The 19527-nt window shown below is 40.4% G+C and overlaps 1 protein-coding gene across 1 annotated transcript; it reads left to right on the top strand.

The window, feature by feature from the left end:
* Positions 1 to 134: 134 nt before the first annotated feature.
* On the top strand, positions 135 to 19092 carry LOC136005972 (FRAS1-related extracellular matrix protein 1-like). The gene is made up of 15 exons (XM_065663867.1): positions 135 to 365; positions 5220 to 5314; positions 5881 to 6176; positions 6688 to 6884; positions 7535 to 7858; positions 8880 to 8988; positions 10089 to 10220; positions 12318 to 12662; positions 13338 to 13480; positions 14056 to 14252; positions 15428 to 15518; positions 16513 to 16680; positions 17201 to 17409; positions 18256 to 18349; positions 18806 to 19092. Exons 1-15 carry the CDS (start codon positions 135 to 137, stop codon positions 19064 to 19066), a joined length of 2892 nt encoding a protein of 963 aa, XP_065519939.1. The 3' UTR covers positions 19067 to 19092.
* Positions 19093 to 19527: the final 435 nt, after the last annotated feature.

Genomic DNA, 19527 nt, shown 5'->3' on the forward strand with positions numbered 1-19527 from the left:
AACATGTGGAACATATTTACCTCTGGATAACATTTTGGTCCTTCATCATATGGTGGAAATCTGCTGGTGGAGAAAGAGAAGACTTCTTCTGGAACATTTTTACTGGTGGAAAAGAACTGTCTTTCCCTCATAATATGAAGCCCATTGAGAAAAGCTGGTTGTTTCTACTGCTGCCTTTGTTGCTAAGAGTTGTATGCTCCTCCTTTATTAGTGTCAACCTTGGGGTGAAAGTGATGAAGGGACAGTCTGTTTTCCTGTCAGAAGATGACCTCAAGTTTTCCATCCCCAGAGAGAAGGATGCCTGCAAAGTAGAAGTTGTGATCAATGAGCCAATAACACAGAGGGTTGGGAAACTAACTCCACAGGTATTTGGAATCTGTTTGTGCTGCTCTGAGTGTCTATGTGTGCACAGTTGTGGGAGAAACTAGAAAGAGCTGCTTTATTGATTTTTTTTTTCCGGTAATGACCAAAAGGCATGAAATGGGATGGTCTGTGAGATTCAGCCTTATCCTGAAAGAAGCCAGCTGACAGACAGCTGCACCCCTGAAATCCTAAAGCTCACTTCAGTATTACAAGTGCCTAAGAGTGAGTTTGATCAGAGTCTCCTTTCACAAGCAGAGAATGGGTATTTCAAACCTTTTGGTTAGGAGGCATTCTCCAGTCTCTCAGCTGCTTGTTTTTCCACCATGAGGGTAACCAGCGCCCCTCGGATAATGCATAGCCTGCTAGAGCATTTCACATTTCAGTCACGCAGCCAGTACTTAGGGAGCAATTAAGAAAAAAAAAATATCATCACATACAATGCGCACATTGTGTACACCGTTGCTTGCTCTGCAACAGCTAAATTGCTAGCAGATGGCGAGTACATGAAAAAAACCCCAACTGTTTCTGCTAAAATGTCAAGATCGTAAGAATAATGAAATGTATGTCACATATCACCATTCTGCTACTCATTTGCCTTACAAATCTCCCCACCTGAGTCATGGCAGGAAGGAGCTGAAAGTAATTGACATGAAGGTGTGATGCTAGAGATAGAAGATGAATGGTTTGGATGAAGCATAACTAAAGAAGTTCTGCCTATTTTCAGAAAGTTTTGTTTGTTGCACCATACAGCATATGTTCTGTTATGTTTGTACATGTATATTGTTTTAAACATCCTCTCTGAGGTTTCTTGTGGTCTCTGTGAAGGCGGACGCAGGAGCACCAGATCCAACATATTTTTCAAAGCTTCTGGCTCAGTCATTGACATTATTTTTGCGTACCACTGACAAGTTCTGTGGCTAAACCAGCACCTAGAAGGAGCAGAGGCACACTAGGGAATACAGGAGGCAACGAGCAGGGCAATTTGTGATCTTCTGTAGAGACTGCCCCCAAGCACTGCAGTGCCTTTGCTGAGACTACCGCAGGGCTTGCTCTCCATCAGCACAGGGGCTCTGGCCATAGTCCCACTGCTCCACTTCCTCTGTCTAGTTTGGCCCATGAGAAGAAAAAGAAAGACTCAGGTGCGTCATTGCTGGAAAACCTCTGTTGTAGGCAAGCTGTCTGGCTGAGGGAGTGACTTTGCTTTTGATTTCTGCCTCGGCCTCTATATGCAGCAGGACCCAGCTATGTTGAAAAAGCCACTTTGTCCTTTGTAACCTGACATGCTTCTAGCAAAGGGTTTTCCAGAGACCCTCGGGGATGTGTATTCACACACCTTATTTTACAAAACACCTATGGACCCAGGGACCTTCCCCACTCCCAACCCCACCCGTGTTAAGCGTCCATCCACCCAGGGCCTCAGTGCCAGCTGCGTGGAGGCTGCAGGCCTCCCCACAGGGAGGGTGAGCTCTGCTGGGCCGGTGGCACTGGGGTACCAGGCCAGAAGGGTGCTGTGGCCGCAGGTGATGCTTGGCATACCTGCCCTGAATGGCTCCTGATCTGAGTGCTATCCTGCTTGGAAAGGTGCCTTTTCGTCTCCACAGCCATGGGGAGGTGAGAGTTCCAGCGACACATCACAGCACAGTGTCCTTCAGGGAGACTGGCAGCGAGATAGGCATTCTTGTTATCTCAGGTCGTATTTCCCTGCTGGAAAACAGCAAGACAGCATTTGTAAGTTGAGGGCTTTTGTTTTAAATGACAAAATCTTGAGCCACACACTGTAAAGAGCTGCCTGAGCTTTCACCATTCCTGAAAAAAGGTGCCAGCGTCCTGCCCACCCTGTGCCACTCATGCTCTTTCTACCAGGAAATTCTGCAATGTCTCTGATATGATCTCTTTTACTGCCATTAAATGAGTAATGTCCTAGGAATGTATGACAATTTAATTACAAATTGTAGTTGAAAAGCAGTTGAAGTGGAAAAAAACAAAGCTCGACAGTAATTAGGAAAAGATTTAGAACCCCTTTGTCTTACCCAGTGAATTTATAGACAATTAGAATTGCCTGTTTGTATAAAAAGAAAACATATTAGGAAACATAAAACAGATGTTTCTTTTTGCAAAGCAGATTGTGTCTTATATGTATATACAATGACTGTCAGTCAATGATAATAGACCTTTGTGGGAAGGTCTTTCGTTTTCCATCACCCTGTTATCAACTAGGAGGTGGAACTAACAATGTTTTAGAAAGAAAGAGATTAATTCTTTGATATCATAGACCATCTCCTCTGCTGTAGGCAGTCCCCTCTGATTTGAACATCATCTAAGCAGTATCTCATTGTCAGGTCCACACCTGACCTACACGTCACCAAAACCCCACTGACTTTGAGGGCTCTATACTGATTTAGGCCAGTGAAGAATCTCGTCTTCAGTGTACAACACTGAACTCCTGGAAGCTACAATATGAGTTACTTTTGTGTATAACGTATTTTTTTTTTTCCTTTAGAGTATCACACCACCCAAATACTTCTTGAAATTTTTCTCTTTTTTTTTGTAAGACATCACTTCTATTACTTAATTTATTACTGAGCTGTTACCTTCCTTTATGTTAGCTTGCACTAAGAAAGAAAAGACATTAAGTAAGATCAAGACATCTTTGTTTTTTGTTAGACACTGAAAAATAACATATTTCTGTGACATTTGAAAATAGTACACAACAGAACAGCCACAACATTTTCAAAACCTTCATCATATGAGAGCAATTTTGATTTCCACAAACTGTTCCTGTCCTTCCTAAGCAGTCCAAACAAATACAATCAATCATATATTCCATAACACCCTATATTACAGATTATTCCAAGATTATTTTAGCCATTAAGAAGAGGGGTAAATCTGTCCATATGATAAGCTGATCTGATAATCAACAAATTCATCACTTACTTAAAAATAGAAAGACTTTGTACAGTGTGTTTCTTGATACAAGTTAAAACCAGAAACACATTTAAAAGTCACTAGGAACATAGAACCATTACCACATAGCTTGAGCATCTGAGAATAACTTCAGTGGAAATGGACAGGTCAGTAATAATGGAAGCTGATCAACTCCAGTTATTCTTCCAGTATAGAAATACACAAGTTCTAATTCTGTGTAATTGCTAGAAAGAAACAGAAGTCATTAGTTCTTACATGCATTAGTGTAAATCCAAAGAGCGGTCACGACGTGCTTCAGTTAACTATACATTAACAAATTAAAGTATTTAATTTAATGAGAAATGGAAGTATTATTTTGTTTTTACACTGAAAGTCGGAGCATCCAAAGAATTTCTTCATGCACTGCACTTCTAGTCAACATTTCAGAGCCTCACTAAAATTGCCCTTCCATTTTACCACCCTCCAAATTGGCTGGGGAGATGTAGGTAATTCAGGCAAGCCACTTCAATTTCATGATTCTTTTGGTGCATTTTAAGAAATGACTGGCAGTTAGAAATGACCTCATCTTTCTGAAAAACTAAACAAAACAAAAACTAATTTGTCAGTCAGCTGTATATTTATATTAATCTGTGTTAGTAATGGCCTCGCATCTATTACTGAGTACTGAACAGATTTTTCTTTAGTCCATAGATGTCCCAGGAATTATATATGCACACTACCCATAAAAAAACACATGCAGTTTCACAGTGGGGCATCCAGGAAGTGTAATTATTACTTTTTGCCTTCTTGCTGACAAGAATGTTCCCTGTCTTACTGTAAATATAAAATACATATATATCCTCCATCTACGCATAGACTATGTAGGGGTTCCCTGTTATCACAAGGATAACATAGAGAAGGTTTTATCAATGCTAGCAGCTTTCAGCTGTTAAAAATCTATAAAGAAATAAAGCTACATGGGAATTGTAATTTGCCAGACTTGCATACTGGTGTGTGCAGACATGAAAATCATGTACCCCAGAATCCAAATCCCTTCCCCAAAAATGGTGTGTCAGAACTCTCTAAAGTAACCTTTCTTTCCATTTGGGAAAGGCATTTCTAGTCATTGACTTACTTGTGCAAGTCAACAAACCATTAAATAAAGCAACTAGACTGAAAGAAGTGTCTGGTTTAGATGGCTAAACTGTGTCCAGACAGCTTTGTAAATTTGGCCTGTATCAGATATATCTCTTAGCCTCTTTTGAATTTGATGGTGGACAGAATATAGAAATTCTGCTTGCTTTTATGCTGTGGGATTACACTGACATTGGGGCTAGGTGTTGGTATGGCATGGAGATGACATTGGATCTGGTAAAAGGCTACCAGTACAAAGTCGGTATTCCAAAAAATTGTAACAAATCAGAGCTAACAAAGTTTCCAACAGAGAAATATCACCAGATAATACTTCCGTAGTCCAGCCAGTAGTGGTCATAAAGCAGGATTTACTATCTAATCAAACTACTGCCACGAGTAACTTTAAAAGCTAATAAATCTAACAGTAAACTGCAGGAATTGGCTGCCTTTTCAGATCCATTGAAGTTGTACTACTGAATACAACTGTTCGCATGTGTGATCTCAAACTAGTTGTTGCACTTGAGGAGGGACTCAGCAGCCTGCAACAAACACATTTATATGGCCCATTCCTTTTCTAATTGTAGAGTGCCAGCAGCCCCATGTTAAAAGTGGTTACTCTGGCTCTCACTGGGAAACAACAGAATGGGTGAATACCTATCCATAAACTACAGATTAAAAAATTCCAGTTGGAGTGAGGCGATTCACAGAAAACTCCAGGAACAAACTTGCCAACAAACAGAAAGCTGAAAGGTGACATGAAAGCTGTGAAGTTAGCACCCTTGACAGTGTTATATCTGTCTTTTCTTTCTCCTTCACAGGTTTTTGATTGTCACTTCCTTCCTAATGAAGTCAAATACACCCACAATGGCTGTCCAATTTTAGATGAAGATGCAATCATGCTCAGGCTGTACAGGTAAGCAAACAATTCACTGTTACCAGAAGCACAGCTGCCCTTGGGAAGAGCAAGCAGTTAATTTTTCATGGTAAAGGCATGTTCTGCTGTACTTATTGTACCTACTTAGATCCAGTAGCGGCATCATTAGCGAACAAGCGACCAGCTGTTTACAGAAACATTTCTCACAACGTATGTCAGCTACATTTAAATAACAGGTTTGGTAATATTAATAGATATTGTGCATTGCTTATTTATTACAGATAATCAGAGATTTTTCTTTTTATTACTGAACATGACAACAGAACTTTCAGAGCACTGTATGTTCTGCACTGTCCGGCTGATAGTGACACAGACCCTTGTATACACGCAGTGACCAACCTCTTCCTTCACACAGACATCCTTTTTACAAGTATGAGGATGTCGGCAGCAGGGTCTGGCACCTCATGGCCTCTGGTGATCTGGGGTTTGAAGGCACGTGAGAGAAAGTGGTTAGAATATTCAGTTTAGAGGGTGAGGCCAATGCCAAAGTCACAGAGTGACAGAAGATGGGATGAAGCAAATTAATTTCCTTCTATCACCTGCAGGTTTACAGAAACTGAAACGTTTGTAGAGACATTCACCCTTCGTGTGCAGTTACTTGAGCCAGACTGTAACATCATCAAAATGCGTTCCCATGCCCTGGAGGTCCCTGAATACTATGGTCTGTCTAGGGCGATTGACAAGAACGTCCTCACTTTTGACTATGACAGGAAGATAAATCTGGATTGCACCATTTCCATAGCCTCTTCGGAAACCCACCTGCCTGCTCATGGGCAGCTCATCGCTGGGGAAGTGCAGCAAGAGCAGCTCCGTGGGGATCAGCCACAGAGCTTCTTCCCTGGCCCTAGTACGAAGTGCTTTAGTTGTTTGTATTAGCAGATTCAAAGAGTCCCAGCAGATTAAGTATGCAGGAGTGGGTTGCTTCAGACATGCTGGGTAAGAGTGGGTTATGTGAAGTTTAATGAACAGCTTGAGCTTTTATATAAGCTGAATGGGCCACAAAGTTTGTGTGGGGCACATCACAGACCACAGAACTGGGTCAGTAGTCCCCTGACTGGAGTCTGGTTTTGTATCTTAGACACATGAACCAATGTGACACTTTGTGAGTGCCGAGATTCAGTAGAAACAGCACAGGGAGTTTTTGGAGGCAACACCTACCCAAGAGACCAAGGGAGGTTGGAGTTGGAAGATGTCAGTTGAAAACAAAATCCTGTAGGAAAACCTAAGTCGTGAAAGGAACCGTAATTCTCATCACTGGCTTTTTATCAGGGTTAGTCTAGATACAGGGATAGACTTCCCATCTTGGTTTCTGCCCTAGTAACTGTTTTGCTTTTGCTTCCATTGGATTACAGAGAGCAGTCTGGGCCAGAAGTGCAGAAATGGGAACTGCACACTGGGACTGGGAGTCATTCACAACACAAAAATGAGCTGTGAAGAATTTCTACGGATGGGGATTCGATATCAGCATCTTGACCCTCCCTCACCTGACACTGACTATATTCCTGTGAGGCTGGATCTCACAGACACCAGGAGCAAAACTCTGCACAAGGTAGACTTTCAGACAACCTCACAATGTCTGATTGTCCTCCTGGCTTTCAAAACATTTAAGTTTGTTGCTCCTTTTCGCATTTGGAGAGAGATAGTGAGCCTGAAAATCTGTTCAGTTCTTACACTATTGCCAGCTGGGCAAATGAAACGCATCATCTCCATGCCTCAATGCTTGGACCACTATGGGTACAGAGAAACATCTCTGTTTACTGGCAGGCATAAGTCATTTAGCCCGAGAACAAAATTAATTCTGGCATAATTCCACCTTTTTATACAGAATGATATGCACTGAATTCAACATACATAGTAATTAATAAATTAAGAGCTGTATGAACATATTCAGTTAATAATAATGGCTCATGCATCCTTCTGTCAGGTAAAGTTATACATTACACTCACATCAAATTAAGCGAGTTGTTTTGGCCCAAAATTAAGAACACAAATAAGATTAATGAACCTGGAAGACATTTTCATGAGGTCTAAATATTTACTTTAGGCATTTTCTCATTAAAATATTTAAATATTTTTCCTTTTGAAAATAATTATTGCTTTAACATGTGCCCCAATTAATTACATGAGGGTAATAGAAATTTAATGTATTCTGTTTGTTTCATTTTGTCCTTTCATTTGTCTCATTTTTTCCTGTTGTAGACTGAGCATGCATGGCTTCCTGTTCGGATTAAAGGCGCTGTTCCCAATCAAATACCCAAAGCTGTCCCAATGGCAAAGTTCATCCTGGAAGTGGACCAATTTATTTTAACCACCATTACAACCACAACTGTCGATGCTGAAGACAATGAAACTCAAAAGTCCCTACTTGTGTTCAACATTACCAAGCCACCTCCACGGGGCTTCATCACTCATCTATCTGACCACACAAAACCTGTGGGCTCCTTCACGAGGAAAGATCTCAGTGACATGCTCATTGCTTATCAGCCTCCAAACGTCAGCCACACAGAGAGGAGGAATTATGAGGTAACAGTGCAGTGTATAGGTGTTTTTAGTTGGTTTTTTTTTTTTTTTTTTTTTTTTTAATGAGAATAGGGGAATAACTACACTTGCTGATCCACCCAAGAGCCTTTGGAAAGATCAGTGGTGCTACTTCCACACAGATTTTACTCCTATGTGACAGTACTGATTCCTATGACCTGTAGATAGGTGACATATTTGAAGCCATGAAAGACAGACCAGCTAGCTGTCAGGATTACCATTTGATCTCACAGCTTACTTACTGCAGCAGTAGCTGTGTAGGGTTAACAAAAAGGGGCTCCCAACAGTTCCTGCTAGGAGTACTAAAAGCATGTTAATAACCCAAAGAACATGGTGCAAACAATGAGAGCAGGGTCTGGAGTGAGTAAACAAACAGTGCTGATTTATGAGACCAAGGCTGTAGGAATACATTTACATTTTATGGGAGCAAAAAGAGGACCACTTCTACCTTTCCCATGTAGGCTGCTAGGTGCACAGTGCTACTTCATTTCTCCAGTAACTAGTACTGGTAGATATTTTGTATAATTTAGCAGTGTGCCAGCACTCTCAGAAATAAGCAATAGTCTTAAAAAGGAGATATGATAGGAAGACAAATGAGTTAAAGGAGTATATGAATATGCTGGTAGTTATAAGATAACTAATTGATAGGATAGCTAAGCAATATCCCAAACAAAATAAAACGGTTGGTACTAAAAGTATGACACCAAAGAAACAAAATCAGAGCAAGGTAAGCTGGGGAAAAGGTGGACTGGAAAGCAGAGGAACAGGAACAGTAACTGGCACCTAATCCTGACAGAGATTGTCTCTTTTTAATCTTGGCTGTTACAGAAACCTCCTTTCTTTCTGTTTCCTTAGTATGGTGATTAGTCATCCCATCAAACCACTTGCTCCTTAAGTGGTTCTTCTCTGTTCTGCTTTCAGTGTTGTTTCACAGTAGGTTCAAGAATTTGACAATTCAGGTGTTTGACCTTTTCTTCAACAAATAGTTTGTCTGTTTTGACAACAGGTGGAGTTTGAGGTTCATGACTTCTACTTTGAAAGGAGTTTACCAATCACTGTGCATCTTTCCATCAGAACAACAGATACAAATGCTCCTCGGGTTTCATGGAACACAGGTGAGATCTCTTTTCCTGAGTTTATTTTGCTACAGAATTTATAATGTTTTGACACAGAAATTTGACAAAGCTCTAAACTTCAGATTTATTCCTGGGGCTTAAAGACCATTAAACTGATTGAGTGTAAATCTGTTCTTTCCCTTTATTCATTGTGGGGGGAACATGCTACACCAACTTCAGATCATCTTGTGTTTTAACTGGAATGAAAAATAAAAAAAAAAAAAGGGTGTTATAGGAAAATTTGGATTTCTGTATATAGTTTTTTCTTCAAGAATGAACTGGACATAAAAGAGTATAAACAGTAAAGAAAAATATGTGGTGGAAAAACAGTAGCAGGGTAGTGTGTGGGAAAGACCAGTGTTTGCTGACATTGTTTAAAGTGGAAGTTGGTAAAAACAAACAACTAGAGAGGGCATGATACACCAGCAGCCATTTGAAACCTGGAAACCTTACAGGGTTAAGGTTAATTCAAAGAGATTTATAATGCCTACACTAGAAAGGGGACAGGCTTTCCCATCTAGGGTGAAAAGTACGTTGATATTTAATCCTCAGAAGGCATAGGTATAAGATCAAACAAGTCTTGAAGTTAACACCAGAGTGAATGCAGTCTCCTCACAATAGAAAATGAAGGAAGCTGAAGAGGCTTCATGCCTCCCAGAGAAACCCCACCTGAAATGACTGTCAGAGTAAAAAGAGATACCATCCTCGTTCATGAAGATTAATAGATATTTTCAAGTGCTGACTCACTAAGGAAGCTTAGCACCCATTTTCAGGCATTGTGAAATTTCAACTGAGGTGCTCCATTTTGTGCAAATATACAGAAATGTGCCTAACTAGTCTATCAGATCATTTGGAATCAAATACATTATTTCTCTGAAAAAAAATCCTTAAAGACAGTTGACTAAGGCAAGTATCCCAGAATAAAAGCTGACACCAAAGTTTTGCACTGGCCTTGAATTGTCTGTCGCAGGTCAGTATGTAGATAGATTTAAACGTGCCTTTTTTCCTGACTGTATATACCTTTAGAAAGCATCTGACCAGATGCTGCTCACCTTGAATGTCGCAGATACTTTGGCGAAATAAGGCTGTGCTCTTTACAGGCCTCAACCTCTTGGAAGGACAATCCAGACCGATCACATGGCAACACTTCCAAATTGTAGACAACGATGACATCCAGAGTGTTCGCTTGGTCACAGTTGATGGCTTACAGCATGGGCGGCTCACAGTGAGAGGTAAATAATTTCAACTTGAGGGCCTGTGAACATTCTGTAGTGCAAATGGATATGATAATTTGGCAGTCAATAAGACACTGATAGAGTCTGGTTTATGTCACTCCCTACTGAGGGCTGCCAGCCTAAGATCCAGATTTACATGAGAATAAAGGAACAGAAGGAAATATCTGGATGCACAGTAAGAAATTAAAGAAGTTCACAAGCTCATAAAGAAAACCAGTTGCTTTACTTTTGCGAACAGTTTACTTATGCTGTCCATATCCTTAAATGGGAGATACACACAAGTCTGGCATTTTGCCTACACATCACTTCCATTTGAAAATTAAATTGGTTCTTAATTTCTCCATTGGAGGTGAGTTCAGCCCAGTGAGCCAATGCACCTAGTAACATGCTTGGTGCTGACCTGTCTCACTGAGGCTAAATGAGGATGGATGCCCATGATAATGCTGTGATGCCACTGCAAAACCAAGGCTAACACCAGCACGGCTGTATATTGCTCTGGGTTCCTCAAAGAAAATAGGAAATTCTGGGGCATGAGAATGCGTCTTCTGCAGGTTTACCCTCCAGAGCAAAGAGCAAGACCAGCATGTACGGAAGCAGGCAGCACTCCCTGCTGCAGGCAGGCAGGCAGGGAGCTCTGCTCCCTCTGCTGACTGGCTTCCCAAGAATACAAGAGTATTGAAAAATTCAGTATTTAAACTTTTACTTTCTTAACATACACTTACTTTTACCTTAAACTTTTACTTTCTTTTATTTAATTTTTATTTTCTTAACATACTTTAAAACTTTTTACTTCCTTAAATGTTACTTTCTTAACATTAAATTTTTACTACTTATTTAAACTATTATTAAACTAAATTTACTACTAACTTAAACTAATATACCTTTACATCCCAAAACTAAAATTTTAAAGAAATCAGGCATGCCATCATTGAGCAGGCATGACCTAGGCAAAATGCAGTCATTGTATTGTAATTTCTTACATTTGTGCTTGAAGATGTTAAGGAATGAGGAGTGATTTTGATTTGTTAGCAAATACAGACAGCATATGGATAAATACCAATATGTTGGTATTTATTGGAAGCTATAAGGTTTATTTCAAAAAGTGGCAATTAAATTAGACCTAATTTGTTAGTAATTTTGCTTTGAAGTCTCATGAGACAGCACAGTGCTGCCTTCTTTGGGAAAATGGTTAGGTTTAAAATGTCACTGCTGTTGGCAGAGTAGAAAGATGTTGCCTCTGTCAGTGCTGGATTTTTTGGTAGTTAAATGTATTCATGTAAACTGCATACCCTAGAGACGTACAAGCATTTGAAAAAAAAAGGGAAGGTGGTATTTGGAATTTAATGGAAACAGAAGTTGTCCAGAAGTGCATTTCATCTCAGGAAACTACTGCTGATCTGCAGGATCATCCTCCTGTAATGCTGTCATTTCTGGCTGTGAGGTAGTTATTTCTCCATCCTAAAGTTTGTCCATACTCTTCAAGCAAGGAGCAAAGACAGTGAGTGTGTGTCCCAGCTGATGTTACACAGCCTGGAGGGCAAGGCAATATTCTCCTTGGAGACCCTGGGGAGATCATCTCTTCCAGCATCAGCTTTCAGTTCTGGAAACCTTTAACCAGCGTGAATATTTGTCTGAGTACATAACATATCTAGAGAAACAGATTTGTAAAACTGTCTTATTATAGAGAATAGCCTCAGTATACAGAAAAATCAAGAATCAGAAACGAAATGCTGAGCTGTAATTATAAAGCATATTGTCTTTGATGCTTAAAGTACATATAAGATATTCTGATAAGAAAGTAAAGTTTGAAATTAAAGTGGTAACAATTGCAGTTAAAAATCCTTTATATCTTCGGTTAGCTTTAGTGCAATGGACATTTGGAGGATTCTCTTTGCTACCACAGTTGCAAAGTCTGCATTCTTATTAACTGTTCTAACTTCTACAATCTTGTTTCCAGTAGGAAAGGTTACATTTGATTCTTCTTGTTGGAAATGCATTCTCTTGCTCTCTCTCTTAATAACATTCATATTGGAAGGATTCTTCTCTGGGCTGAACTGGACATTTTTGACGTGTTTTCATCCATTGTTTTGACAGGAGGGAAGGGATTCATGTTCACAGTCTCTGACATTCAGGCTGGAGTCGTTCACTACCATCATGATGACAGTGATTCTACTAAGGATTTTGTGGTATTTAGGATTTTTGATGGTTCCCACAGTATTCGTCATAAGTTTCCAATCAATATCCTCCCTAAAGATGACAGCCCTCCATTTCTCATCAGCAATGTGGTCATAGAAGTTCATGAGGGACAGACGATCCTGATACAGGGCTCTATGCTTCATGCATCTGACATGGATTCCAGTGATGATTATATACTATTCAATATAACCAAGCCACCACAGGCTGGAGAAATCATGAAGAAACCAGGACCAAACCTGATAGGTAATGAAACATATCCACAATAGCACACTTATCTTTGTCTGTCCCTCTCTTCCCCTTTGCTTTTTTTAACTGCATTAAATGTTACAATTAGACAATTTATTTTGGCTCAGAACAAATCATGGAAAATTTGGAGTTCTTTGTAAAGACCCATCATTAATTAATGTCGGTCTTGGCACCAGGATAATTGTACCTGTGAACACAATTTATCCCATAATTCTTCTATTTTCAGTCCATTTGCCTGATGTACTTTTCTCCAGAAAAGTTGGGCTAGTCAGGAGTTATTTGATCTGTAAGGATCCCTGACAAGTTCAAAGTTATTAGGTAATGCTAATCATGCTAAAAGGCAAGAAAGCTCTCCTTTCATTGAACTGAACTCAGAAATTTCTGTGCTAGACTGTAGAGGCTGCTAGTCCTGCAAATACTCTTGTCCTCTGAACAGGGCTTTAGGCCAATTTGCTGTGTTGCATAATTTTTTGAATGATCTTTAAGTGACATAAAAAAGATGTTAATGATCTTCAGGAAATGTGGGAGACAATGCAATAAAGGACTCGCTCTAGTTAGGGTGAGAAAAAGGACATTTTGCTTCACCAGTTACTTGCACATCTAATGGATAATTTTTATGAATTATTAAAACCATGCACTGCTCAATATAAGATATATTCTTCAATTCAACAGGGTATTCTGTCAGCAGTTTCCTTCAGAAGGATATATTTAATGGAATAATGTATTATCGTCACTTGGGAGGAGAAGTATTTGAAGATTCCCTTGAGTTTGTGCTGTGTGATAGCCATGACCCCCCCAATCTCTCAGATCCACAGGTATGAAAATGAAGCACCTTTTGGCAGAGTCCCACATATTTCCTTCAAATGGATGATGATTTGATGCCTTCTGATAGACTTTAAAATCAAACTGGTGGATCTCTTCTGTTTGCTGCCACCTTGGTCATCACCACAAGTAATGGTCTTCAGAGCTAGCTCTTGCTCTTGCTTCCCATAGGGTAATTCTTTCTCCTGAGCCACAGAGAGACAAGGTCATCGCAAAGGCTTTTTGCTACAGTGTAAAATGAAATGTTGAAAACAGATTAGAGTTGGAGATGGTACAAACAAAACAACCTTCCTGAAGTCAACTGAGAACTGGCTCACACATGAATCCAACATACTGAATTTGACTTCAATTTTAATTTAAAAGGAAACTACTAAGAATTACAGGCTTTGCATGTAACTGCTGTGTATCTCCATTGCTCATGTATTCATAACTGGGCATGATAGCCACATCCTGTATATCATATTCCAGTGATTTACTTACTTGTCTGTGTGCATGTTTATAAACAACTGCTTGGACAACCTCATCTTGAGATGAATGTCTGCTGATTGCACTGTCTCCCTGATTTCAGGTGATGATGGTGCACATAATCCCTGTGGACGATCAGCTACCCAGAGAAGCCCCAGGCGTGACCCGTCACCTCATTGTTAAGGAGACTGAGATAGCTCACCTAACTAAGAAACATCTCCACTTCTTAGATGTGGAAGATCAGGACAGGGAACTCACATACACCATAACCACTTCCCCGTTTTTCTCTTGCACACACAGGTAGGTGTGACCTGTCATACCTTTCAGGTGGGACTGGGCAATGACTTATGTAAGAGAAGCAGCCTCAGCGGCAGTAGCATTCTTGTGTGTCAGGTTCTTCAACTGTTTACTTAAAGTGCAACAGATGGTGCACCTCCCTGTTGATGATTAAGTGTGAGCTAGAGCTGAAAGCAGCAGAATAATACATGGAGTAATTAAAAAAGCCCCACGGTTTAGCAAGAAATAAGGAGGAAAGCACCTGAAATATTTTCTTTCCTTTTGTTGAACTTGCATTTTACACTGCCATATGAGATCCTGTGCAGCCTTGATCACAAGTCACAGCATGTCTCTTACTGATGGAGTGGGACTGACCTGGGCCTGCCCCAGGCTGAGAACATGAGGTGTTACAGTTTTTTCTAGGATTGTATTATCACCATGGCACTGCAAAGGACTGCTGGTCCTGGACTCATGGAGCACAATGGAAGCAGAACTGGTTAAGGAGGCAATGAGGTTATGGGATGAATGGGTATAGTAGCCGTTTACATGTCATTGATGCTGTTTCACCAGTTGGAAATTCATGAGAATTCATGACAGCATTGGCAACAATTTGACAAATAGAAAAGTTTAAAACCCAACCATTGTACAGTTCAAGCTGAAGAACATCACTTTCAGTTTTGACCTCAAGTAGCAGAGGATCAGTGTGCAGCTGGGAAGAAGGATGTTTATGCTGTTCCCCTATTCAGTCAAACAGCTACACGGTTATCTAATTTGCTGGTTACAGCTGTTGGAAAGCTGACTTGTTGGAGATAGGTTCATCTCAGAAGTTTAAAGATGCATGATATAATTTATTTTTCTACATAAAAGTAAATGCAGGTTTGTAAGTAGTAAGAGTGTGACGGACTGGACTTTCAGGAGGTGTAATTGGTATCTGGGGTCTACAGAGACACACTTGTAACAAACCCAAAGCTAGCTTAAAAGGTATGTAATAAATTTTCATGACCAGCCTGATGCACATTTTTTTTTTTGTGGTCAGTTTTCTGGGATAATGTTTACATGAATAACAAGGACAGAAGAAAGAAATAGAATATAGTTAGGGTGGGAAGTTAATTTGAAATGCAAGACTGAGCTATGTGACTGTTGTTTTTCCTGTTCTTCAGTTTTGCTAACCAGGATGTGACATACTTATTTTTGTACAGCCACTCAGATGCTGGGAAGCTGTTTATGGTGGACACCATCCCCAAACTAGTCAAGGACCCTGCTGCTCTTGCACTGCGGTCCTTTGCTCAGGTTTGTTATGTTACCTGACATCAAAACTTGTTCTAAACGATTTACAAGTTACAAGTATGCAGCTTCTTTTTGACAGGAAGAGGTTAAAACCCAAAACTTTCATAATTCAATTCCAGCTTTTAAAAGAAATTTCCATTATGCTTCAGTTCTGCAACATGTAAACACAACTTTCCTTCTGAAACCAGCAGGGGCTGCAGTTTCCTAGGGCAGCCTGTGTTTGGATCCAGCATGACGTTAAGATGAAGGAAAAAATGAGGCCTTAAGAGAGTTTCCTGCTTATTCTCAGTGTCTCCACCAACAGATTCGGTACAGGGTGAAACAGGCCTCTTTCAGGATTCCATTGCTACGTTTCCACTTAGTCTGATGGATGTCTTACAAATATTAGTAAAGTGGCCTGGTTTATATCCTGATGTATTGATAAGATAATTGTAATAGATAATAATGGTGATCATTACAGTACCATGATTAGAGCTCTGAGCCTACAAATCTTTAATCTTTGCCTAATATGGGTGTCTGGATGCCAGATTTTGGTGGTTATTTTGGCCTTTTTCACCAGCCTGCTCTCTTAAAAAAGAAAGGAGGAGGCAAATTCTGTATTCAGACATGCAGTTCCTGTGTGTTTGTTGAACTTCATTAGTTTGCAAGAAAACATTTCATTAGAAAAGGCTTTTGGACCAGCATTCATAAAGGGGTCCATCAAGGAGGCAGGCCATCGCTTCTGTCATCACTTATAAACTATGTTTGTGCTTTTTGCTACAGGTTTGAGTATTTGAACGTGTACTTACTTGATTTGTAACTAAAGATGCATTTAATCAAGGTATTGCCAGTATATAAAGAGTAGATGCAAAGTTTATGGAATTAATTTTGGCAGTTCAGATACCATCTAATCAGGGGGTGAGAAAGGTCCCTAATGTCAGTTTTGGCTTTCCCAAATTATGGGTTTATGGCTCTCCCATTATCTCTTCTTACATTCACCCCCCTTCTCTTTTTGCAGCACGCTGTGAACTATATGAAAGTTGCTTACATGCCACCGCTGCAGGACATCGGGCCTGAACCTCAGCACGTCCAGTTTATTTTTTCTGTCAGCAATCAGCATGGTGGCACTTTGCATGGGATATGCTTCAATATTACAATTCTTCCTGTGGACAATCAAGCCCCAGAGGTAGGGTGGTGGTGAAGGCAAGAGGAAAGGACTGGAAATGGCTCTGAGTAGAAACAGAAATGCAGAGAGATGTCTTGCTCTGACTGAAATGAAAAATAAGTCTTCCACGGGATCAGGGTCTCAGTGCATTATACGTAGCCTGCATTGGGACTACAGTGGAAGGGAAAGTGCGGTGAGTGTGCAATGTGATTTTGTGTGCTGAATAATTTGAGGGCTATCTCCAATGCCTGAATGGCTGTACAAAAATACATATGCCATATCCTGGTTAACAAAATGCATCCCTCCTCTTTATATTGCCTATTGCCTATGAAGGCCAGGAGCCTCCTTGAACTGGATGGAGACTGGGCTGTATTAGGGCCTACTATTAGTAAATTCCTTAGGTTTTCCTAACACAGCCTGTGGCATTTTATTTTTTAAGGTGTCACACGTCCTTATACTGGAGCAAACTGAAATTGCCCTGTTCGGTGTGTGTTGGGAGGTGCAATAGAAAAGAGAGTTAAGCATTTTCTCTTCCACGTAGGTTTATACAAGCCATTTAAGAGTGGAAGAGGGTGGCCTGAGCCCTGTCACAGAGGAGCACATTCTCATTTCTGATGTGGACACAAAACAGGAGAATCTCCTTCTCCTCCTGCAGAGACAGCCTCAGCATGGGACGTTGGAACTGAATGGCATTCCCATCAATGAAGGCGACAGGCTTTCCTGTGGGGATTTGCGTACCCTGGCAGTCAGGTTAGAAGAGTGGCTGTCTTCTCTTACAGTGGCTGAGTTTTTCTGTCAGATGAGTGAAAGCCCTGCAATGAATTGGTGAGGTGCAGGGGCTGCAGCCAGCAATACTCACCACAGCACAGCTCTGGCAGAGCTGCTCCAGGCCAAGATTGCTGGCTGATTCTCAGGACTGCAACAATCACTGCAGAAGCTAAGCTGCTGTGTGGCCAGAAAATGGGAGCTAGTGACCATGTCTGGTTTAGATAGGTTTCCCTATATAGCACTGCCCCATGCAGATGAAGATGCAAATTCTGTATTCAGACATGCAGCTCCTGTGAAGAAGGCCGTGGTTAGCAGCTTTTTTCTTTTAAGGAAATTGTATGTTTATTAAACTTTGTTAGTTTACAAGAAAAGTTGTATTAACACTAATTAACCCAGAGATGAAAATGTTGCTGATTTATTTGTGACAAGAGTGAGACTCAATTTCCTACATGCATGCAGAATAAGAACTCTCTGACTCCACTTCCATCTATTAGTCAAAGTAGGCACCTACCACAGCAAGTGCATACATGCTTGGCAGACACCTCACAAGCAGCCGGAACAGGGATGACAAAGCTTCAGTGAAACCTTTTTCCCAGCTGTTGTCTGGTTTTTGTTGGCAGTTTTCTTCATCTAGGAGACCCCACACATGATCTGAAGACATCCTGATCCAGAGTCAGCAGTCTTAGATGGACACACTGGCACAGGGATTGGCATTTTGTATTGAGAAGGATTCATATTGTCTCTGGCATGACCAGAAAGCAGAAAGCAGAACTCCTTTGTCTATGTGAAATACATGTAGATCTTCTTTTCTTTTTTTTCCCCTCACAGTTATCGGCATGATGGCTCTGAGACTCTCACTGATGATATCCTCTTTGCAGCCACAGATGGCATCCACTTTGTAGAGTTCATTCTGCAGGTCAAGGTCAGTGTGTTGTATATTTCTGAAAGCAATTGCCTCTGCAGAAGAGTGCAAAGCTTGATGTCTTAAAGTCTTCACATTCTCTTGGAAACTGGAAGATAGTGGACTTGCTAGGCATCAGGTTTATATGGCAAATTGAGACATTTGGCCTGTACTAGCTGAAAGGCATTTGCACTTGTGCTTGCCTGGGTTCTTTTACCTGGAATTATTCTCTCTGTACTTGAATTTGGGGACTGAGATTTTTCTCAGGCTGTAATTATCTAGCTCAGTTTACTTTTGTCTTTGAATTTTTAATGTGACCCTAATTCAGCTGGTTTCATTTGGTTCATAGGGAAAGCTCAGTGTACTCTGACCGTGACACCATACTGCTGGTTTGAGCAGTATGGAAGGCAAAGTATTAAAACAACAGCTTTCCACTGAAATGAAAGATTAAAGATCTTAACTTATTTTTCTGATTAGGTACTGCCTGTGAATGATGAGCCACCTGTTATACAGACAGGCCTTGTTCCTGTGCTCCATTGCCTGGAGGGTGAAGAAGTGGTCCTCTCCTCAGAGTATATCTATGCCACAGATGCAGACAGTGATGACATGAAACTGATGTTTACTCTGGCTCACCAGCCCTATCATGGGCTGGTGAGAAAAGCTGGCATTGCTGTGGATCGTTTCTCCCAAGCTGATGTAATCTCTGGTTTAGTCACATATAAGCACACCAGTAAGTGAGTTAATGACAGAATTTGTCTGGAAGGTGGTCACAGAGTTTTCTGGAAGAAAATCGTAACCAGAATTCATATAATCTTTGCAGAAGCTCAGCAGGAACTGCTGAGAAACCACATGTGTTTTGTCCAGGGAAAAAAATAAGGTGGCTTTGAAAGAGGGTTGATGATATAAAACTACCAAATGTTTTAATGAGCTCTTCAAATCCCTGTTTGAAGTGAGAAATTTATTAGAACAGCTACATGAAAATATCATAACCTTAGAGGATTTCTTTCACTGTTCCTGGTAAAATATCTTTGGCATTTTTTTTTTTTTTTGTTTTGTGGGTTGTTTTTTTTCCTTTGGTTTTTTTTTCTTTTTTTTTTTGGGGGGGGGGGGGGGAATTACTGTTAAATTAGGTACAAAATAGAGCCTTTTTGTTTGTTTCATGACATAAAAAAAGCCCACTTCAACCTTTTTCCATAGTC

The sequence above is a fragment of the Lathamus discolor genome, chromosome Z (genome assembly GCF_037157495.1).
Source record: "Lathamus discolor isolate bLatDis1 chromosome Z, bLatDis1.hap1, whole genome shotgun sequence".
In the NCBI taxonomy this organism is placed as follows: Eukaryota; Metazoa; Chordata; class Aves; order Psittaciformes; family Psittacidae; genus Lathamus; species Lathamus discolor.

Bases quoted from the DNA above. Each gene is read 5' to 3' on its own strand.
- LOC136005972 (XM_065663867.1), top strand. From the start codon at position 135: ATGAAGCCCATTGAGAAAAGCTGGTTGTTTCTACTGCTGCCTTTGTTG. The intron at 14,253-15,427 runs GTAGGTGTGACC...ATTTTTGTACAG, and splicing joins TTTTTCTCTTGCACACACAG to CCACTCAGATGCTGGGAAGC. The intron at 18,350-18,805 runs GTCAGTGTGTTG...TTTTCTGATTAG, and splicing joins AGTTCATTCTGCAGGTCAAG to GTACTGCCTGTGAATGATGA.